Source organism: Heterocephalus glaber, unplaced genomic scaffold (assembly GCF_053883595.1).
Source record: "Heterocephalus glaber isolate CG9 unplaced genomic scaffold, H.glaber_assembly_v1.0 deba00001673, whole genome shotgun sequence".
Classification (NCBI taxonomy): Eukaryota; Metazoa; Chordata; class Mammalia; order Rodentia; family Bathyergidae; genus Heterocephalus; species Heterocephalus glaber.
Window position 1 is genome coordinate 14192746 of NW_028258410.1, and position 24378 is coordinate 14217123.

Here is a 24378-nt window from a genome sequence, read left to right on the forward strand (position 1 = left end):
GTAGGTGTATGTACCAACTTACCATTAATATAATCATTATATGTCACAAGCATAAACTACAAAAATAACAACACCAATAATGAAGATAAGCAAAGGGGATTTACAGATAGAGGAAGGAAGGTGGGCAGGACAGGAAGGGGAATAAAAAGATTCAAGGTATGTTAAATACAGTTACCCACTTCATAAGATGAATGTAAGTATCATTTACTACAACCATGTACTAATTGAATAAAAAAGAACTTAGCCACCTACACAGCAAACTATAAATCTTCATTTTTCTCTTAAATGATTTATGTTATGATTTTCTTATGAGATAGAGAACAAAGCTTGGGTTGTGCACACAAGAAGACCTGGAGCAACCCTAATTCTGTTTTATTCATTTAAATGTATTGAACACATACTCTATTGCAGGGAGCAGATGTGGACATTCAGAGGATTTAATCTGTACTTAGGCCATCTGTGCCTCAGTTTTCTCATAGGCAGATAAATTTAGTGAAGATAGAATTCGCTGTTTCTTTAGATATCCAGATAGTGTTTGACACAAAGTAGGCTGAGATATAAGCTAAATGCAAATATTATATTTCACATGTTATTGTCAAGATTAAACAAAATACCATATGTACAACACTTAACAGAACTAACTGAGAAAGCTCGAAAAAGGTCACTTTTTTACTTTCCCAGGAAGACATAGTCCAAAAATTTGATGGGCTGTCTCTATATTTTTCTCATTTCCCCTAACAGATTACATAAATAAATAGCCTTTTTAGGTATAGTCATATAGATATTGTTAATCGGTTTGAAGAAAAGTGGTATCAGCTAAGACAGGTTTGAACACACAAAAAAGGTACCATCTGCAGGGTCACCTTTTCAAACCTGATGCTGAAAATCTGAAATCTGCCTGCAAAAAAGATCTCCACAGCGCAAGAGAAGGTAGAGCAGTAGATTTTTCTGCAGCCTCTGGAGGAAGATATGTCAGCTGTAGGTATCGGCTCAGCCATGGAGAATAATTTAATCATACTTGTAAATGACATTCCAACGAAAGGTCGTCAGATCTATCAGGCCCTCATCAACGTAGGAAAATTAGACCTGCTTTATTGACGTTGGAAAGTGATACAGTGTCTGACTCTGCCCTGGTAGGAAGCTGGGAAATAAAAAAAAAATTGTTGCTTGGCCCAGCAGCCGAACGGTTAGAACCCAGGCAAAGGAGAGCCAGGGGGCCATGTGCTTCTCCGGCACACGCACTCACACGCACACACACACACACACACGCACGCACTGCAAAGTGTTTAAACAATCATTTCAGGAAACTAAGATTGGGATCTTAGAAATGGAGGGGTAGAACTTAAAGAATTGTCAGTATCTGCTGCTGAGTCAAGCATGAGGCACTTACTAGGGTGCTGCACACTTTGCCTCCTCAGTGGCTGGTTGGTTGTAGGAGGGTCAGCGACAGAGTCTGTGTTTCATACATGGAGCAGACACAGCAGGTCGGTAGGAGGTGGGGCGTGTACGAGAAGGTGTTGGAAGCTAGTCTCTGCAACTTAGAGCAGCATGCTTTGGCACAATTCTCAAGTTTTTTCTAAACTGTTTCCTCATCCAGTACAAATGATGCACCACACAATATCTCCCAATTTTGACGATGGTTGAGAGGTTAACTTAAAATATAGAGAAGAATAAAGTATGATATTCATTGTTGGCCAAGCAGAAGCAATCAATAAATGTGACTTCTTTTTTTTTTTTTTGTAAGATTAGGATTGAAACCAGAGCCTTTGCACTGAACTACATCCCCAGCCTTTTAAAATTTTTGTTGTTTTGAGTCAAGTTCTTGCTAAGTTGCTAAGTTATCCAGACTAGACTCAAACTTGGGAGCCTCCTGTCTCAGCCTCCCAGAGTGCTGGCGTTATAGGCATGCACCACTGTGCCCAACATTTTTAATGCTATTTCTTACTAAGATAACTGAGTTCTAGAGGCGAAGTTCTGTAATATTCCTAGTCTTTAGTTGTGCGATCTACCCCAGGGAAATTATCTCAGCTTGAATATTAGTCTTTATTTCCTTTTTTGCAGTGCTGGGGATAGAACCCACATCCACACATATATGGGGCAAGTGCTCTACCAGTGGGCCACATCCACAGCCTTAATCTTTAATTTTTAAAGATAGATCACTGGTGATAATTTTGCATTTATGCTAGCATCTAATCTGTAGCCTTTGAACACACTGATTATAACTGTGACTATGAAGGAGGAAATAATGCATTTAGTTGAATTAAGCCAAAGAAAGAGAAGCAGGAATGGTAAATTAGTTCTCTTCTGGTACACAACTTCTCATATAAACAGCAGCGATGCGTTGTCTAGTCTGTCTCCCCAGGGGCAGGGTGTACCGTGATTGTGATTTATCTGGTTCCTCCATCCAGAGTCTCCCAAGGCTGCTGTCTTTATGTCAGCCAGTACTGTGATCTCATCCAAGGATTGGGGTCTGGTTGTTGTCAGCGTTCAATGCATTGGGTTGCAGGGCTGATGTTCCCTCGGGCAGGGCTCACCCTATAGCACAGCGGTTTTCTTACTCAGCATCAACAGGAGAAGGTACTCTTCTGCTTCATCTTCGTCTGACCCCGGAGCCTTTTTGAAAAGGGCCACCTGCTTAGATGAAAGCAAGCTCACTCAAGCAGAGGGGCAGGCTGAGCAGTGCTGCTGATCACGTAAATCCAAGGGGACCTTGGGGGATTTCCCAGAAGTTTGCCTATAGCAGGCAGAGAATGGAGAATTCCACCAAATAATCAGCACCTTTCTTAGTTATGAATGTGAGTGGACAGATGAGTTTTCCCTAATCAAAAGTCGTAAATGATCTCTAACTCTAGCGTGTTTCCATTCTGAGGATGTGATATCGCCCCACGCGTCTGTCTAAGGAGTAATAATGCACTAACAATCTCCCTCCAAGGAAATGCAGATGCATTCTCCATGCCCAGGACATGGTGAAGTACCCTAACACATGATGTATTTTTCTTAATAACGTAGGATCCTTTCTTTGCGATCTTTTTTCTAACACACACAAAGGAGACTCGTTGATCTCGTGTAGAAGGAAACAATAGAATTGGCCTTCTTGGGTAGGCACATCTGTAGTTGCCCACCCTGCTGCACTGTGCCACGGAGCTCAAGACCCTATTTCTCTTCTCGCTTTTTCTGTAGTTTCAAGGAAATCTATGTGCGACAGTATTTTCCTGATTGCCTCAGCAGTGGCTTCAGCTGAGCCCCAGCCTGAATTATCACTGAGCCTCCAGCCTGACATGTTGATCTATCCAGACTCCTGGCAGAGGCTGCCTAATAGGAGACCCGACAATAACAGAGAATAAGTCATGTCACCTCGCCATGCCCAGAAACTGTGGAGTCTTAGCCAGTGTTTATCCAGGGCTTGTCAGGTATATCTTTCAGATTCTGGGGAAAATGCGTGAGGGATATGAGCACAGTGGAGAACTCTGAACATCTGTGGGTGTGCCGCCGAGTGCTCCAGACAGCTCCTCAGGCTTCATTTGCAATGGTTTGATTTCGTTCATTATTTCTTTGGAAGAGCTTCAGCACTTTTAGGCATTTCTAGATATTTTCTCCCAGAACCTCATTCCCCAAATTTTAGAGTATCGATTTGAGATGTTGACACCTGTCCCAGCATTCAACACCAAATGCCCAAAAAAGAATTGCACACACATGCACACACTGTATTCACAAAAAGGAACTGTATATTTTGTTTACATACTAATAAAAACTTTAATATACATATTACTACATTGATAGTGATGTCTTTTTTCCTCAATGTACTACAAATAGGTTGTAATTCCATGTGTACGTATTTGAGTCTTTAATTATTTTCTCTCTTGCCAACAGTCTTGAAGAGAGCAGGTCTGAGTTTGTTTTGGTCATTGTTTTATTTCCATTGCTCATGAGAGTAAATATTATAGAATAGCAGGTTAGTATTTACTTGTTGATTGGGTTCATGGCTCAATGATTAGATGTATGTGAATCTTCACTGGAATATTTATTCAAAATTCCCTCCATCATCACATTACATAAATCCTCAGTATTATAACATATACCAATTTTAGTTTAGTACATGTTTATTATAGGGATTAGAAATGAGTAAAAATCACAAATAAAAATTTACTCATTATCCTAGTACCTAAAATAATTACTACTCAACTTTGATACATATACTTCTACCACTTTTTCCATTATTGTATAAAATTGAGGATGTGTTATTTATTAACTTGCTCTTTTACTTAATATATTGAGAACATTTTTCTATGCCATGAAATAGTGTCTTTAATTCAATGTTTAATGATTTCTAGTATTCTACTTTATGGTTGAACGATAATTTATTTAACTAATTTTCTAATTTCTTATATATGAAATTTCTTTCTAAAACTTTGGGGCCTGTGAGAAGGTCTACCACATCGCCAGACAAAAGAGTTTACAAATTATGTTCCCACTGTGTTTCTTATTTTTCTTTCTTATTAACATTGACTTTTAGTATTTAAGATAATTTATTTAAGAGGAAAAAGCAATATATTCATAAATGCCATGTTCCCTTTTTAGGCAATTAGTGTGATTAAACATTGTTGTGCTTAGTTTGATGGTCAACTTAGTGAAAGTACAGGCCCCAGTTATGCAATTAAACAATCATCTAAGTGTTTCTGTGCAGGTACTTTGTAGATGTGACAAAATTCATAGGATCAGTTGATTTGAAGTTAGTGAGGTGATCCTAAAAGGCATGGCTGGGCTTGATTGACTCAAGTGTAAGAGCAGGGCTGAGGCTCCATGAAGAAGGACAAATTCTGCATGTGCTGTAGTAGCAGCTTCAACCCACCCATGAAGAGTCCCAGCCCTCCTGACTCCTGCCCGCTGGGCTCCAGGCCTGCCCAGCTAGGCCCCCAATCACCTGAGCCAGCTCCTTGCAATCCATCTCTCTTTCTCTATCTCTTGCTATTCTAGTTCTCTGGTTGAAACTTGACTAATAACAAGCATTGTTCTTTTCACGTTTAAGTCTGTGAATTGTTCTTTTATTTCAGGGACTGTATTTCTGTTGACTATGTGTTCATTTAATATTAGAGACATAAATCTTTTCTTAGGGAACTTGTTTTCTCTTTGTCTTTTTTTTTTTTTTTTTCCTGCATTCTCTCTACCATTTCCAAATGCCTGGGCTGGAGGGTGATGACTCAGTTTAAATCATATCTTCCTCCACAACCAGGGCAATGAGATCATGAGCTTATGCTGGCCATGCAGGGTTCTCTTCTGTGAGGCCAAGCTGAACACAGTGTGAGGGAACACTTCCCAGAAGAAGGGGTCACTGGCTCATGGGCTCTGTGTAACCTCAAAACTACAATCTTGTTTTAAACAACTATATAAAACTACCATCTTCGTTGAACACCTGGTGTGAAGTCTGGAGTACTTTTCTATAACATAAAAGGCTATTGTCATTAAAAATAATTGTTCCCACGATTAAATAATGTTCTAGAAGTGGACATCTGTTATTTCCTATTTGGCAACAAGGTCCAATTCCTTCCAACAGTGCTTGAAATGTCCTCTCTGACGGAGCCTTTCTATCGTGCCCGGCCACCTAACTTGTGTGGCGTGGTGACCACCTTCTGCCCACATGGTTCAGAATTGGATGCAGAAACCAAGCAGCAGAATCTAAGCGGCGAGTCATGCTAAGTGTCTTGGGTGTGTGGAGGAGGATGAGAGGAGGAACTCTGGGGCCATGTCCTCTGATTTCCAAATGGGCCTCTGCTTGAGGGTACAGTAAGTAGAGAAAGGGCCATGACGAGAAAAAGAAATTGAAATTTGATTTGATTTGGTAGACCAAGTCTCACCTGAGTGAGATCTATCTTGGCCTTTTCTATTAAATGACCTGAGATCTTCCCTTTCTTGTCTAAAATATTTTATTTTATTTTATTTTTTTGGTACCGGGGGTCAAACTCAGGTCCTTACACTTGCAAGGCAGGTGGCAGAACCACTGAGCTAAATCCCTGGCACTTGTCTAATATATTTTAACTGGATTTTTCTGACATAAAATTATTTCTGATATTAAATATTCCCATGAATACAATTCTTAATGTTGATTCATGGGGTATTTTAATCTTAGCTGAATAATCTATGGATTTAAAAAAAAAAAGCTCACCCAATACTCCAAGTTGATGTTTAACATTAATCTGCTTTTCTCTTTTTAATCTGAAAGCTACACAATTCAGTAAGATATATTTTGAAAACAAAACATTGGGTCCTTAATGTAAGAGTCATGGCATACTAGGAATAAAGAAATCCAATAGCCAAATGACCTGGAGGAAAATAAATATTTAAGAAGCTTGCAAGAGAAAAGAATAACTCTAAGAAAGTCAAAGATGTTGTCACTTGTCCTGAGGACCTTTTATCTATAAAGAATCTCTAGGAGGTAAAACATGCCTCAGAACCATGACACGGCAGCCAGGAGAGAGGAGAGAAATGTGAAAAGAATGCTTTCTTTTCTGGCAAGGATAGGCAGAAATGTTGAAATAAAATAGTAGAAATCGACACAAAGGATAGTATGAAGGCTACTGTTTCACACAATGATTAGAGGCTGTGGCGAGCTTCAAATGAAGAAAGAAAGAATCTCCCTCAGGCTACATGAGTGACGTGGGCTCTTTCATGACTCTTTCTGTTGGAGAATAAAAGGATAATATTCTAAATCTGAAAACTGGTAAAAAGTAAGCAAAATTGTACTATGGCTGAATAAAGATGCCTTGTGTTTACAAGATATTCTGGATTTCCCCGACTCTTTTTAGATAGCATAAACTCTATGGGGATGGGTGGGAATTATAAAAACTGAAAAAGAAAATGGAAAACTGAAACCAAAATAATACCTGATAACTTCCCTTCAGTCTAATAAATCAACTGCTTTTATCCTAAATGTGCAGCTAGCATCTCAGGACTTGCTTCATACACTCTCATCATGTCCTATGACTATTAGTCTTCACAGTGTCGATAATAATAATAGCTAATATGTCTCAACACAGGGTCTGGTCATTCCCAGTGAGTATGCACAGGGAAAAAGTTATAATTTTAGGATTCTCTTATTATTTAATGATAGTAGCCCAAATAACAAAGCATTTTATTATTGGAATGTTCTATCTTTCTAGTCATCATACTCTTTAATTTGAATATCTATAAAAATTGCATCTATTTCATATCACTATAATTTATTTGATTGTTCTCTTATTGGGCATTTGTGTCTATTTCAGTGTTTTATGGTGGTAACAACAGCCCCACGGATGGTGTCATCACTAGGCATTTTTCTAATATAATGCAGTTTCCTGGTCATAAATTATATAATTTTTGAATATTTCTATAATTATCATAAAATGTATTACTGAATTAACATATAAAAGTCTGAAAATAACTCTTGATAATCATGTAGAAGTGTAAATATTTCACAACCTTCAAGTCAGTATTGGGTTATAATTCAAGTGATTTTTAAATCTGGCTGATCAGGTTATAATTGCTTTGAACTCAATCATTTTGATCTAAAACCTACTTTAACAAGTATCTGAATTTGTCTGTTCCTCATTCTCTTATTACAAATGTAGATTAATTTTGGCTTGCCAACAATTGTAAATTCTGAGGCTAGTTATATAGGAGAATGTAATACCAATTAAATTAGATAATCAACTGTTGAAATTGAAGGTAGATTGAACTACTATGCCTTTTAGTGAAAACTGTTTTATGCAATCTGAATGGATTTGAGTAAAATGTATATATCACAAACTGATCCAATAACAATATTTAGTGTCCAACTGGAATTTCATGGAACCAACAAATGTAGCTTGTAATATGTCTGAGAATTATAGTATCAGAAAAAATATAGATTATATTCCTTTTTAAATCACTCTGAAACGGTTAAATTCCTAAAGTGTAAAAGTAGATTAATTGGAGGACAGTTCAAAGATGAAATTTTTCTTGACTTCTAAGTGACAGGAATAATTCAGTTTTCACTTGGAAAGTTAAAAAATATAGTGATTATGCCTACACTAAAATTTCCAGTTGTCATCTCTTACATTCACTTTAAGAAAAACACTGGAACTATACTGGATCTATGAATGTGGTAAAGAAGCAATATCCATGCCTACCTTCTGTTGTTAATTGGCTACTAATGACCAGGGGGATAAGTGGAATAACAGAGGAGGGAGAGGGAGAGAGGAAGAAAAAAGGGGAGAAAGATGAGAGCACAAAAGAAGGTGAAAGAGGACAGAAGGGGACAGAAGGTGGGAGGGAGGAAAGAATGAAGGACAGAAAGAGAAACAGAGACAGAAGGAACAAGGCAGGCAGGAAAGAGAGGAGGGATGACTCCACAGAGGGAGGGTTTCTAGGAAAGAGGCAAGAGGGAAGACAGGAAAAGGTCATATGGCTCAGGGATAGATATGCAAAGATTGTTTGCACACATACACAAACCCTCCCTTTGGAAGAAATATTCACTTGCATTTAAAAGTCTAATATTTTTATTGAATTAATAATGGCCTATGAATCAAAATTAATTAAAATAATAGCCAAAATGAAAGCGATAATAATTTTGTTAAATTTTTTATTTGGTAGCACAAGGAATCTTTAATAGTAACTCCACTTATTAAACTTCAAATCCAGGCATTTCTCTGAATTGGTCAACACTTGCATCCACAGTTTGCAGTTTTAAATTCCTTTGCAACTACCAAGAGAAAACGAAGGCCAATGACAATGAACTTTGGGATCTAAAGGTAGAAATCAGTGCAGCCCTGAACCCTTTTCAAAACATTTCAAATGTTCTGAACATTATTTAGACTTAGCCAGTTATTGCATGCACTTTAAGAAAAATTATCTTTAAAAATGAAAGCCCCACGCTTGCCGGTTCCTGCTGTGATAATGGAAAAACTAAACTGATTTGGCCAAAGTCTCCAAGATTTATTTTCTTCCCTTTGGCATTACAATGAGTGATTAGGCAAAAAGGAAACCAGAAAATCTCCATTCTGTCAGAGTAAGCAATGGCGCACAGGGGAGTGGTTGTCTCCTAGCTGCAATCAGCTTCAGCTAACACCAATAAAGCTTGTCTAGGCTGCTATATTTATAGACTCTGCAGAGAGAGAGAGAATAGATATAAATATTTGAATACCTTTTATTTAGTAGTGATGTCTATTCTAATGCTGGTTTTTGTCTTTTCTAGTAATTGGTGTGGATGCCCAGAAGAACTGAAGTAATTGCATGAGCGAACTTATTACATTGTTTAAGTTAGTTTTAGACCAAGTTGGAAAAACGTAATTGGGGTAGTGTATAAAGGAGTTAATTTTTAGTTCATCATTTTCATTCTTTCACACATATACCAACATTTTGTTTTAAAAAAGGAAGGAAGTATTTCTCTACATGCCAAGCACACTCTAGGGTCTTAGGGTAGATTGGTGAATCTGTTATCTGTTGATACACAGATTCCATGAATTATCATTAACAATAAATGCAGTCTATCACAGCGAGCATTTACTTCCACTCTCAGGGCACCTGGGTTGCCTGCTGCTTTCCTCTGGCCACATGGTCACACGCTCACACCTGCGTTTGGCCTGTGGGCAGGTAGGCAGCTCAGCTGATCCTGCTGTCCAATGACCCATCTGAGATGGCCTCCCCTGGGAGAGTCAGATTCTCCTGTGTGGTCTTTTGTGCTCAGGGAAGCCACAAGTTTTGATCCTGGTAGAGCCAGAGTCCTAAGAGAGAGCAGAAAGTCTTTACCCTATTCTCCGAGTGGGCTCATTAGCACTTCTCCTGTATTCTGCTACCTAAATCAAAGTGGATGCCAGCCTGGACTGAAGGGTGAAAAATTAGACTCCATGGGCTGGGGATTTAGCTCAGTGGTTCTGCTGCCTGCCTTGCAAGCATAAGGTCTGGAGTTCAATCCCTGGTACCAAAAAAACCCCCAAAAAATTCCAAAAAAGAAAGATTAGACTCCACCTCTTTCTGAAGAAGTGACAAAAACACATTGCAAGGGCTATGGATGAAAAGGGAAAAAATTGTCATTTTATCAATTGATCCCACGTAAGTGAGAACTGAACGCTAATACTGAAGGCAGAGAAAATAAATAAACAAATCAGATAATTTCAGATACTGATTAGGACTCTGAAGAAAACAGTGATGTCCCAGAGTCACAGCATTTTGAAAAGGGTGATTCCTGAGTTCAGACTGTGGTCTGTGAAGACAGCAATTAAACAATAAAGGCGTTCAGCTAGAGAAGCTCTCTGGTAATACCTTCCCACAAGGGTAAACAGCATGTGTAAGGGTCCTGAGGTCAAAATGAACTTAAGGATGAGTTTAAGGCAGAGAAGTATCCGCAGGGCATTTGTCTTAGTTGGTATAGTTTGTAGGGAACAGCCTGGAGGTAGCAGAGAATAAACTGTAGTGAGAAAAAGGGTTGAGCAGGGAGAGATGACTTGCAGCTAGTGATTTGCACTTAATTTGTTTCCTGTATCAAATACACTCACCAACGACTGTAATACCAATTTGTTAGTGTAGAGATTGTTTTCATATTAAGGGTTTCTATTAGTTTTTGAACGGCTTAGGGAAATCGAAACTGGGCTACGGAAGATGCTTTGGAAGAGTAACAGACGTGGCTCTAATAGAATGTCAGTGTTGCTAGGCGTTACATTGATAGATGTAAAATATAGGTTTATTTCCATTGTGCATTCTTATTTCGCTTAAGTGAATTCCATTGAAGTCAATGTCATTGGTTTTCAATTTGTATTAGGGAGATAAAGCTTGCTTTGAAATATGGGTACAAGAAAGCTGGCACTGGTGACTAACTTAACCCCTAACCCCTCTTCCCTCACGGGAGGTTGGGGGTCCCCGCCCTGTGGCCAAGCCTGGGCCACTCCTGTACTCGGCCCTCATCATGAAGCTACCTAGGGCCGCTAGCCACCAGGCATCTCTGTCACACAAAGACTCTCTGACAATTCAGAAGATTGCAAGGATTTTAGCAGCTCTATCTCAGGACTGGGTGATGAGGGCCTGGTATGTATCTGACAGTATCACATCCACATATTTAATTAATTTCAAATGCTTGGTGGTGCAGAACACAGAGGCTATTAATTTAGTTTGGCCCCACCGCCTTGACTAGTTGCATTAATCGATTGTTTTTGCACCATCAGTGCAGATATAAACACAGTAGAAAATCAAATGACACTTTGATATCATTTAAATGTAAATTGGACTTCATGGACATCCTAAAAGTGTCTTGGGCTTCCCCGGACGTCTAATGGCTTTACAGTCGGAACTACTGCTTTCTGATTTGGTTCTGCTCAAAAAACGTTTGCGTGTTCCTTGTTGCATTTCAGGAGAGACAGAATCTCTGCTGATTCTGAATCAGTCAGAGATCCCGCATCTTGGGTAACATGGACCCATTGGTAGAAAATGCTTTACTTTAGAAATAGCTGGCCTCGTGCTTGAAATCCTGTAACCCACGCAGCCCTTGACTGTCCGCCCCTGCACTGCTCCCTATAGAGTTCACCATTGTTATTATTTTCACATCAGCACTCAGCAGCACTGCTGATTCTTTGGAATTGATGTAAACTGTTTTTTTTCGCCTCATCTTTTACGTAAATAAATGGCTCTAATTTCATGGCAATAGAATAGACACTTCTAAAAATCAATTACTTGGGACCTTCTCAAAGGAATCGTCCTATTTGTCTTTTACTTTATCTGTGTTCCAACCCTTTCCTGGGATCAGAGCCATGGTGGTCACCTCTGAAAGCCCCAGGAAAACATTTAACAAAGCCTCAGGCTGGGCCTGTCCCAGGCAGGCTAAACCAGAAGCTGGGCATCTATTTACAGCCCTTTTAATCTTCCCAGCTTATTCTGCCTTCATAAGGTTGAACTACTTTTTATACCACCTGGAGCCTTTTGCTTAATCATTTAGATTTTTAAAAAAAATTTTATCTCCCACAGAGAGATCATTAAATTTTGTTTAAACACCTAAGTAACAGCAGTATTATTATTTTGTAACCTCATGTAACTTACAAAGTCAGAACCTTGACACTAATGGATAATAATAACAGCGAAGATAAAACTCATCTTATTTTCTCTTTATTAAAAGCACAGTAAATTGGATATTTTAGGAGAAAAAATATTGCTTCATTTAAAATTGTTTTGGGGGGTCATTTTAATAAACTGTTCATTGGCTATTGCTCTCATGGTAAATACTGGGTATTTCCCCTTTCCCGTCGGGCATGCCACTTATGGGACTCAAGCCTTGTGTTTAGAAAATCCTCCCACAGTGGGTGAGGGAAGCTCAGACACATATTCTCCTGCAGTCCTGGCAGTTTTGCCTTTTGCATGCAGCGAGGAGGTTTGACCCACTGAATACGCCTGGGAGAAGCAGCTTCCACGTGGAATTCATTTCTAAGCTGGGGACAGTATCTATGATGGCAGCAAATCCAGCAGGTGTGAGAGAATGTCATGCCCACCATGCTGAGCCAGGGCTTCCCTTCCTGCTGCCACTCTCCTCCTGGGCTCTTGTCCCTTCCCCAGCTGGCAACTGCAAATGCCCATTACGCCCATGAGCTAAGGCATAGCTTTCTACAGTTCCATTTCTGCTCTAAAGACACATTGTAAATTTGTTGTGCTTTCAATAAACATAAAATAAAGAACAGCTTTAGCTTAGAGAAGATTATATATGTCAATGTTACGTCTGTGGCTGTGCAGGCAATATGGAGTTAACGTGGAGTTCTGGCTTCTCTAAAAAGATCTAGACATATGGCTGTCACTTCTCTGTGTGACGCCATTTGGCTGGGACTGAAGAATGACTGTCCCTTTAGAAAGAGACCCGCATAACCTTCTTATCCCACACAAGATATTTACGCATTTCATTATTCCCTTGGCTCTTGTAAACTTCTGATTTTGCTAACCAGATATTTTGGTTCCCTAAAATATTTCTTTTGTACTTTGTAGGAAAATATAAAATCACCAAACTAATCTGAATTATAAATCTAGATTAAGGAAAAATCTATAGAAAAACAGTTATTTTATAAAAAGTACATCTGTTTATTTAGTTTGCCAAGGTACTGGTATTTCTCTTAGAGTTTAAAAAAATTAAGGGACTGTGATAAGTTATGCACATCCCAGGATCTAGAAAATAAAACTGAAGATATTTCACAGTGGAGTCATGGCTCTTCTTGATGCTAAGAGTAGATAAAAATTTCCTATATGGATTCTAGAAAAAGAAAGAAAAAGAAATTGTGAAACACACTAAAATATTCTTAATAATGCCTTTGTAATGAACAGGAAGACCATTTCCAGAAGCCTGCTTCATTTAATGTCATAAAGTACACCAGATTCACTAAAGTCTCTTAGGGAGAGGATAGATAATATAGTCCAGTAATATTTTTTTTTTTGGAACCGGGGATCGAACTCAGGACCTTGCACTTGCAAGGCAGGAGCAGTGCCACTGAGCTGAATCCCTGACCCCCTCAACCAATATGTTTTAATCAAAGGAACAATTTTAAAATATTTGTGATGATGGAAATCTGTTTGTGCTACTTATTACTCATTCACTGTTCTGCGAACAAGTGGGATACCCCTGGGGCACTGTCCCTGACTCTTGCCCTGTGTATTTGAACCTGTACAATCAGAGAAGCACACTCCCATGGGGTTATTATGGAAGGTATTTTTCATAAGCTTATGGAAATCCTCTTATTTTGGGTCACAATTACACAGTAACTGGATGTCTACGTTTAAGGGCAACTCTGACTGACTGCCCTTGGATGAATGGAGGCATGAACTTTCCCAACTTCATTCCCATTAACAACAGCACCTTTCAGCATCAGACTGTGCTCTGTTTGGAATCGCTGGTGGGAGTTCAAACAAGGGAGACAATGCTTTGGAAAATGCAGTCCACTCCTCATAATTCATTTTGCTCAAGTCCACGCCATGCATGCAGGATGCCTGTCATACTCATTTAATGTTTTTTCTGCACTTTGACAATGTAATTGACTTACAATTAAAATAAAGTTTATGGACTCTTTTCATGCTTCTCTACTTGAAAGGGAATGTAATTAAATTTAATTGAGGTTGATTTTCCAAATGACACCCCTAGATACAGCGGACAGCATACACTTGTCTTATCCTCCTTTTGCTGAGCGCATATGTATTAAGCCACTTAATAAGAGAAGCTACACATAGAAAGCTTTCAAAACAAAATTGGTAAAAATAGGATGTGACAGTTTCCTCCCTTTGTTTGTTAAGGTTTCTGCAATTATGTCTGATTCTCCAGGGCATGGTCTGGTAAATAATTTTTTAAAATGGGGATAGAAATATTGGACAGGTGGCAAGGGCAGAAAATTCACAACTTTTATCATTTACAGCATTTTTTCCCAAGATAATGAAATTGGGCTTAGGGAGAAGTTTTATATCTACAAAGTTTGCCTAAAGATTGATCTGTAGGTGGCCTCAACCCCTACCAATTATGTTGTTTATTAGAGAAATAATGAAAGACCAACATTAGAATGATGCATTTAAAATTACCTGGTCTTTGTAAAATGTGTTTCCTAAATTAGCCTGCAGAAAGATGCTTGCAACAGCTATAAGAACATATTAACGGAAGGAAATTAGGCAACTAAACAAAGACAATAATGGGCTTTTTAGACAATAACCTTGTGTTTAATTGCAGCCAACTTTAAGCATAAGCAACATTAAAAGCTTGAACTGGCAAAAGCTTTGAGGGTGTTGATGTTTTTAGTAGCCCCATGTAAAGTGAAGAAAGTGGCAGTCACATGCTTAATTTCATCAGCATGGTCAGTTCAACTAGATAACTAAAGGTTCAAGGTGACACAATGATTAAATTTTGTCATTTGCCATTGAGAAATCTCAAATGTAGAGCTGAATTGCTGATATCCATCAAAGTACCAGAAAATGGTACATCTTTTACTTCACTTTTGGTTACATAACTAATGAAGCTTTAGCTCAGGGAATCCAAAACAATTGGTTTGTATCTATCAACATTTGTGGTCCTTATCTGAAAATGGTTAGGACTGAGGCATAACCAAGAAGAGTAAATTACAACTGATTTAATTGTGAGCAGGATGGGAAGGAATGTGATCGGTACAGCTGCACTCTCTGGAGCCATTTCCACACTGAACCAGTGACTTGAGTTTATAAATACTGCCAAGTTGAAGTCTGTACATACGTCTTCGGAGTAGATCAAAGTCACAGGCAGTCTGAGTGCTGGTAAAATGGCTGGGTAATTAGAAAATTATGTGTGAAATGAAGTTTTCAAATTAAATATTTTTCCATTGAAGAGCATAAAATTCTATTTTTGAAATGTAGCTATTTAAAAGACCCAGTTCCAAGTGTGAGCCACAGCTTGACAGTATATTTGCCAATGTGTAATGCTGTCTGTGAGGAAGAGTTATCAGAAGGTAATTTATATTCTGTATTTTCATTTTTCTTAATTTTTCCAAATAAGCATAAATTTCCTTATAAGGGAACAATATTTTGAACCTGTTAGATTTTACCTTAAATAGTCATGTGGGAGAAGGTAGAATTTTTTAAAATGCTTCTTTTCTAAGCTTAAATGCAAGTATTAATTATGCATATTTTATACCACCATGAACAACAAAGGTACTGAAAAGAACATTTATTGAGAACCTACTATGTACGGAGTGCTCTGTATTTATGATCATGAAACTGACCTGACACATTGTATTTTATTGCTCTCATGTTACTTTTACAAACCAAGACTTGTGAAGAGTCTATAAATTGGACACGATTACATGTGATCGTTTGTGTTTGCAGCATTTTGAAATTACACTTTTTTTGTTAGGATTTCTATTTTCTGCTCAGAGGAAGGTTTTCTGCCAAGCAAATCATTAGGACTTCTTTATTCAGTAACTGAGAATTTTATTGTTATGTACCATAATAAAATTTTAGCAGCTATATCTATTTTATAATAAAGAACATATATGATATACAATATTTATATGCTAACAAATATAGAATTAGATGCTGAATTCTATCAGGTAAGCTTTTGACCTTTATTGATACAATCATATCATTTTATTACTTTCTTTTCTGTTTATTATATTCTGAATTCTAATATTTTTCTAACATTGGATTGTTTTTGGATATCTAAACTAAACCCACTTGGCTCAGTGTATTAATTTTTAAATGTAATGTGGGTTCTCTTTGCTGACAGTTTGTGATTTTTTTAAATCAATATTCGTAGGTTTCATTTTAGGTCTGTTTTCAAAGTTATTCTTGTCAAGCTTAGCTATTTGTGCTACTGTGCTTTTGTGAAAAGAATTAGGAAGCACTATTTCTAACTTTATGCCTTAGGAAAATTTAAAAAGCTCCTGAATTATCTGTTTCTTGAAGGTTTGAATGAATTCATGCATGAAATTGTCTGGAACTTTATTGAGAGGTAGATCTTTGACAACTTTCTCAGTTTCTTGGTTTTAAGTCTATTTAAGTATTCTACCTTTTGTTAAGTTCATTTAAGGTACAGTACTTGGATATTTCCAGAAAATGGTCTATTCTATCCTTAAATTTCTTAGCATAGAAATTGCATAGATTTGAAAATTGCATAGATTGAAATATCATAGATTTGAGAAAATATTCTTTTAAAGTTATTGCAATCAGCACCATTTTCACATTCATAAATCTGTACATTAATGTATTCTTTCTTTTATTAATAAAGTGATGTATATATTTTTATTCTAAGATCCAATTCTTTTATATATTTATCAATTCTATTTTTTCTATTTTCCAATATATTAATGCATACTTTCATAGGCATTGACTCTGCGTTTTCTTTACAATTATTACATGTACTTATCAATTTTATTTTTTTCTTCAATTCCAATAACTTATGCTTTTATGTTAATTTCTTATATTGTGTAGCTTTTCTTAGCCTTTTCTTTGAGTTCTTTTTCTTATATTTTGGTGTTTAATTTTTTATTCCTTTTGTTTTGGTAAAAATATTCTGGTTTTCCTTTGAAGAAATTATTTGACATTATAGCCATTTTTTATAGAGTTTTCATTATCAGTATGTTCCAATGGTTAAGCAATTATACTTCTGATTTTCTCTGTGGCTTAAGACCTAGCCAGTGGAAAATGTTTTCTTTTAAGTTATAGTAAGATGAAAGATCTGATTTCTTCCTTTTTTTACATTTTTCTAGATGTATTACGTTGTTGTCAGAAACTATGGACAACTATGTATGTGTTATTCTTTGAGCTTTGAATTTGCATGTAAATTGTAGTCAGTATTTGTGAATAACAGATGCACATAAAAACAGAACCGAAATTCTGTATCTACTTATAAACACTTTATGCTACATCAGTGGATTAGACTATTGAAATTTGTCTATGCTTAACTTTTACATCTTTGTGATTTGTGAAAGATGGAATGACTTCATGATGTTTCCAACAAGTAGTAAGACTCCATGGTTATCCTACATCTGGACAGTTTTGTTACATACACCAAAGCCCAGGATTCTTGTGTCTGGTGATAGCAAATGGGTTAAATGGTACATGAACAGAAAATGTATAACATCTGGTAACATCGGAAGGGTGTGGTTTTCATTGTCTTCATTATGATAGAACATCTCAATTTTGCAATGTTAGTATATTTTTATTATTTTATTAATGCTACTGATCCTATGTTAGGGAAGAGCATGATTTGGTAGGGCTATCAGGCAGATTATAGAGTTTTAAGAATCTTCTGTTTACCCTTGCCCTTTCTTATTGCTGCTTTCTGTGCTAGAACCATGACTAGTGTGTTTTAAATAAGCAGACCACCTTGGCTTCTGGTTTTCTATTTAAAACCATCGAGGGACTGGGAAGAACTGTGAGGTAGGGTCTTTACTGCCCGGGTTCCTTCTCTGCTGGGAACACTGGGGTCGGCTGCATTTCTCCTTTCATACCTCCTGTCTGCTGGCTCTCCTGGCTCAGATGTGCACCCTGTCCCTAATTATTAGGCATAGACCCTTTCTTTGGTTCTACAGCTGAGGTTGGGAACTGCCCCCAGCTGCTGCTGCTGCCAAAGTGCGGCACTGTTTCATGTCAATATGTTTATGTTTGCTCCCATTAACCAAAACCTTTCAAAACTGCTTTTATTTGCTTCTCCCTGAGACCCTCAATGACACTACAGGTATTTACTAATTTTAATCTTTGTCATTTAATAGTCACCTTCTATTTTTTGAAATAGGGACTAATACGGTATTTTTGATACTAATATATAGCTGTTGTTTAAAATGCATTTATTTAATTTTCTTATTCTATCTGATTCACAAAGCCCTCTCCATGCTATGTTCTTTTAGTAAAGTAGAAAACACTGCTCACATGAAATTGGGTTAAAATGCCTTGCTTCACACAGATTCCTCATTGAACAATTACAATGTAATCCTTGTAAATGGCCTGTCAGTTGCAGCCCAGGGAATACCTGAATGACATCTTGTTGACATATTAATCAGAACTAACTATTCCCTGTTCACACCCTGGCACATCAAGTTCTTGTCTATACAATCATGCATCATTTCAGAATCTCATATTCAGTTTCTCAAATCTCTTTTCTTTAGCACTTTTCCTTTCCATCAGTATCACAAGAGATTCTATGTGGATAATGTAACTGTTGAAATCATAATAATCTATTTTCAAATCTAAATATATTTCACTTTGTTAAAAATCATTTTTATCCAGAAAACTACATGCTGAATGGTTACAGCTTCCTTGCATCTAGAAAATGCAACCTACCCACTTGGGGCACAAGGTACATGGACCGATTGGGACAACAGGGAAGAAAGCAATTACAAGTGGCCACAAGGAAAGATTCAATTGCTATATGTATGTGTTCATCATCATCCCTTGGTTAATAGTTTCTAGCCTTTACGAGGACTCTGCCTCGCAGTTACCACATGCTCTCCTGCCTCGCTCTACTGTGTTTTCCCAAAAATAAGACCTAACCAGAAAAAAATGACAACCCCAATCAGCCTATTCTCTTCCTTTACCTGGCATTACAGAGTAGCCATGGAGCAAGACAATAGTGAGGTACAATTTTTCTGCATAACACTGGTCATCACCACGGTAACAATCAGCTAGGGTTGGTTCCAGTTAGATATTTCCAGTTAGGTCTTATTTTCTGGGAAACACAGTATGTTACTTTGGAATTTTGATCATCAGCTAAGAATGAATAATTACTCATTTGTTTGCACCTCAAAGTTACAGCCTATGAATCCACACCCCATGTTACACTTTGAAACAGACATTTGTATCTCTTAAGGAAAGTTATTTTGGAAATTTCTAGAAAGCCACAGTACAACCTAATTAAGTGGAAATGATGCTAAGAAAGACAAGCATTCTAAAATTTCATGGCTCTCTAAGTGTAAATCCCTACGACTGCATTTTCACAAAAATACCTCCTTTATATGGAAAAGACCCTCAGTACTGTGCCCACCACTTGCAAAGCGTCAATGCACACATGTTGCTCTAAAAGTAATGATATCACCAATGCCTAATATCACCAAAAGCTTTCCTAGTTTTGCTCTTTCTAAATAGCACACTGAATCAGGCAGGCTGGCAGGATGGTGTGTGACTGTAATCCCAGGACTCTAGGCGGCTGAGGTAAGAAGATCCAAGGTGGAGTCCAACCTGACCAGTTTGGTGACTTAGAGAGACTTGTCTTTTATCTGAAAAAAAAAATGTGTGAGGATATACCCACAGTTCACTGTGCAGATACAAGGTCCAAGCCCCAGGATTTCAAATGTGAACAGCTAAGAGATAGATGATAAATAGATAAAAACATTCATAGATAATTAGGTAAAGAGAATAAAATAAGTGGGCACTGATTTTAGTATGAAGAAAACAATAGGCCATAAGGTTTTCTATCACATGGAGGCATTGGTCGAGGAACCCCAAGGGATGACCTCACTTCCTTGGCAACATCTCCAAAGAGAACTGGGAACCCTTGCTAATGGGCATCACAATGTAGTAGCTGCTGTCTCACTTCAATCTCATCACAATCTAGTAACTGCTGTCTGCAAGCTCACTTGGCCAGAGATGGTCAAGAGTGAACATGCTGAGCTGCTTCTCCACTTTGAGAGGTCACAGCCTCAGCACCCCAGGCAGAGAAAGTATCTGTGAAAGATTAAGAAGACAGCTGACTCCACCCAGAGGCCGCAGGCCACAGTGCAGCAGCCACAGGACTGTCACAGACACCCCAGGGAGGTCTCCCCGGGAGTGCCCACCAGTGACCTACCACAATCAAGGTACCCCAGTGAAGGCTCCCTAAGCCCCAAAACCAATGGCACAGAAACTGGGAAGAGCGGGGGGCAACTATCTCCAGGCCCAGAAACACCCCACAGCTCTGGGCAGGTCTTCCCAGAGCTGGGCACAAAAGACCTAGAGAGTCAAAGTGCAGGGGGGGAGACCGAAGTCACAGCCACCGGCCCCCAAGAGACCCTGAGAAGCCTGGCGGACATCCACCCAGGCCTGGCTGCCACTACTGAAAACACAGAGAGCCATGCAGAATCCCGGCCAGTGTGTTCCCTGCAGACAGTCGGGCCGCGCTCGTTCTCTGAGCCCTGCCTGCCTGTTTCCCCGGGCAGCCAACCCGACCATGGTCTCTTCTTCCCGGGCACCTCCACCACCCACGCCTCTACCCGATCGGCCTTGATTTTGGGAAGAGACATGACGACAAGGTCTCTTGAGAATTTGATTTTCTCTAAGGGCCTGTGTGATAAAGATCGAGATGTGTGGCATTTGGGCAATGAACAGCTTTGCACCACACGCTGGGTAGAGGAGGAAGGAGACCCGCGTACTGCGTCACCTCAGTTGGAGTTAAAAGAGGCCATTAGGCTTTCTGAGCTCAAGAAGGATTCTGAGCTCTTAATTCATGCATCACCTTGTATATCAGAACATCCTAAAGTGCCTTGTCCAGGAGGGGAGAAATCCATCCATCACAGATCTGCAGGCTGCTGGAGAAAGCTATATTATGCAAATGGCCACGCTTTTCAGGCCAAATGCTTCAGCAGAGGAGCTCGCTGTGCTGTGTGCACAGACCTTGCAGGGGGACTTGGCTGCCGGGTGTATAAGTGCACCGACTGTAAACTCTTGGTTCACAAGAAGTGCCACAAACTTCTCACGGTTGAATGTGGGCAGCGTTCTTCACCATCAGAGGCCATGATGCCAGTTGATCCATCATCCGTGGCTTCAGACCCTGCAAAGACAGCGATCCCACGTAACCTTTCAACTTATGAGGCTTTAAAACAAGTTGATAAAGAGAATGGGGCAGGGAACACAGGGGAAGGTGGCAAAGCTTCGTCTGGTCTCGGTCTTGAGGACTTTGACTTGCTCCGCGTGATTGGCAGAGGAAGTTTTGCGAAAGTACTATTAGTCCAACTGAAAAAATCAGATTGTAAGTATGCAATGAAAGTAGTGAAAAAAGAGCATGTCAGCCCTGATCGGGTATGGGCAGAGAAGCACGTTTTAGAGCAGGCAGCCAATTATCCCTTTCTTGTTGGACTGCATTCTTGCTTCCAGACAGAAAGCCGACTGTTCTTTATTCTAGACTATGTCAATGGCGGAGATCTACTGTTTCATATGCAGCAACAAAGAATACTTCCTGAAGAACATGCCAGGTTTTACTCTGCAGAAATCTGTTTAGCGTTCAGCTATCTACATCAGCGAGGGATAATGTACAGAAATTTGAAATTTGACAATTTACTACTGGATTCAGAGGGGCATATTAAACTCACCGATTACTGCCTGTGTAAGGCAGGCTTACAGCCAGGAGGTACGACCAGAACTTTCTGTGGCATTCCTAATTACCTGGCTCCAGAAGTTGTAAGAGGAGAAGATTATGGTTTTGGTGTGGATTGGTGGAATCTCGGAGTAGTCATGTATGAGATGATGATCGGAAAGTCTCCATTCCATTTTGATGAGAGCCTTGTTAACCCTTATGAAAACTCAATGGATTATCTCTTGAAAGTAATTTTGGAAAGCAACATTTATATACCTCCTTGTCTGTCTGTACATGCTGCCAGTGTACTGGAAAGATTTCTGGACAGGGACCCAAAGAGACGATTGGGCTGTCATACTCAAAAGGGCTTTGTTGATGTTCAGGAACATGCATTCTTTCAAAATGTGGACTGGGACATGATGGAGCAAAAGCAAGTGGTACCTCCTTTTAAACCAAATGTTTCTGAGGAATTCGGTTTGGACAACTTTGATCCTGAATTTACTAATGAGCCTGTCCGGCTCACCCCAGATGATAATGACATTGTGAAGAAAATAGATGGATATGAATTTGAAGGTTTTGAGTACATCAATCATCTATCCATGTATGAAGAAGAATGAGTCTGATCCTCATTTTTCAACTATGCACTCTGCCTATGTTGCCATTTAGTGCTTGGAAAAACTTGTCACCAGCCTAGATAGAATTAAACATTTCATAGTTGTCTGGAAGCTAATTTTAATTTCTTTTTTTGTGGTTATATTTAGATGTAATATTTGATTCTTATAGTCTGTGGTAGAGAACATAGAATTTTTTGTTGATAGAGTTGCTTTTTATGAATTGATGTAAATAACAATGAGACAATTGCTTTTTAACCACACTTACATACACATTCCATTTGTTGAGTGACACATAGTGCCTAACATTTTTTTCTTTTTATTTATGATACAAGAAAACAATTTGTCTTTGAAGTAGAATGTCTTACCTATGGTAGTTACTCTCCAAACCACATTGCCTGTACTTGTGGGGCTCAGTTTTTGTACTCTTCAGGGAAATAGAAAAAATAACAACGATTTTGAATAACTCCATAAAAAACACATACATTATAGTTTTATCTTCTTAAGTAAGTTAAGTGTTATTTAAGTGTTTTTTTTTTGTTTTTTTGTTTTTTTGTTTTTACTAGGATAACACATGAAATACTCAGTAGAATTCATTTCAGGGGCAGAGTTCTTCAAATGTTTTTATTAAAATTAGTACTTAGCAATTTATCATTTGAAGAGTTCAGGATATAGCATCCTCTATTTTGGAAATTTTTTATGCAAAGAACTTGAAAGGTAACTATTATCTAAATAAATTTCAAAGCTACAAACAGTAAAATTTAACTTTAGGTAAGCTATTTAATTTTAAATTTAGAATTACTTAAAATTGGTAGGCATTTAATAAATTATCTTTTTATTTTTTTTGGATGCCCCATTTCATGAGAAATACAACTTTTCCAAAGCTTGTAGTCATATATTATCTTTTCTTCAAATAAATGAGTTTGAAAGTATTGAAAACATGAAAGGAAAATGTTTATAGACATTCATGTGTTCATTTCCAAGGGATATATGTTTCTCTTAATCCCTGGATCTTGTGTTAAAACACAAAGCAGTAATCACAACATAAACTTACAGAGAATTCTAACATGACAGAAATATGTTTATTATCTTGCTTTTAAGTGGTGCTCTTTCCCATAGGGCACTTCAGAATGTAGAATAGTCACACAGGGTGTTTGTTTAACATTTTTATTATTGAGGCCGCATTAGAATTCTTTTGGGCCTTTGGACCTCATTTTGAGAAACACTTTCTTCAAGTTATTCTTTTGTCCTCCAGCTAAACGGTAGAAAATGTGTCCATAGTGTAATATTTTCAGATGTTATAAGCAGACATTTATAACCATATGAACATTTCTGAACAAATTTTAAATGAATGACTTTGTGAGAGATCTCATTTGCTCTCCCCAACAAAATTGTATCAGTTTTCTGCCAATGATATGCAAATGATGAGCATTTATCTTTGATGAGGTTTTAACCATTATTCAGGGTGGCCTTTCGTTTTTAAAATTTTCAAGTAATAAGATTGACTGTATATTTGTGCAGAATTGCATTACAGATATGTTTTTAGCTGTGTTCTACTTTTGCAGTCTTTAAGTTCACATCAGTTCTTTTCATGCCACGTAGAAGTTCTGTCAAAATCCTCACTAGGGCAATAAGGCAGTTTAAGGTCAGAACGGTTGGTATTCCGGTGTTCTAGGAAATAGTTTATTTTTCATAGCCCTGTGGTCAGATCATTTTATGCATATGTAGCTTGGATTAATTTTCAAGTACCTTGTTCAGTGCTGGTGTATTTACTTTACAAATTTGTTTTGTTTTGATTTGTGTCATGTAGAGCACCGTCTCGGCCATCATAATGTAATCTGTATTTCTGTACTTTCTTTTTTCATGTTAAAAAGCTTTAAATAAAACATTTAATACAAAACAAAAAAACAAAAAAATCATTTTTATATAAGACAAGGCAATGCTGTTGTTTTATTCCAGATCAAATCTCAAGAGCAAGCAGAAAGCATATTTTTCATTTTTCTTTGGTTAAAGCTACTTTGA

The 24378-nt window shown here is 38.0% G+C and overlaps 1 protein-coding gene across 1 annotated transcript; it reads left to right on the top strand.

Annotated features, from left to right (window-relative positions):
- The first annotated feature begins 20001 nt into the window (after positions 1-20001).
- LOC101726323 (protein kinase C iota type-like) lies at positions 20002-22470 on the top strand. The gene is made up of 2 exons (XM_021239092.2): positions 20002-21421; positions 21575-22470. Exons 1-2 carry the CDS (start codon positions 20695-20697, stop codon positions 22360-22362), a joined length of 1515 nt encoding a protein of 504 aa, XP_021094751.2. The 5' UTR covers positions 20002-20694; the 3' UTR covers positions 22363-22470.
- The last annotated feature ends 1908 nt before the right edge of the window (positions 22471-24378 follow it).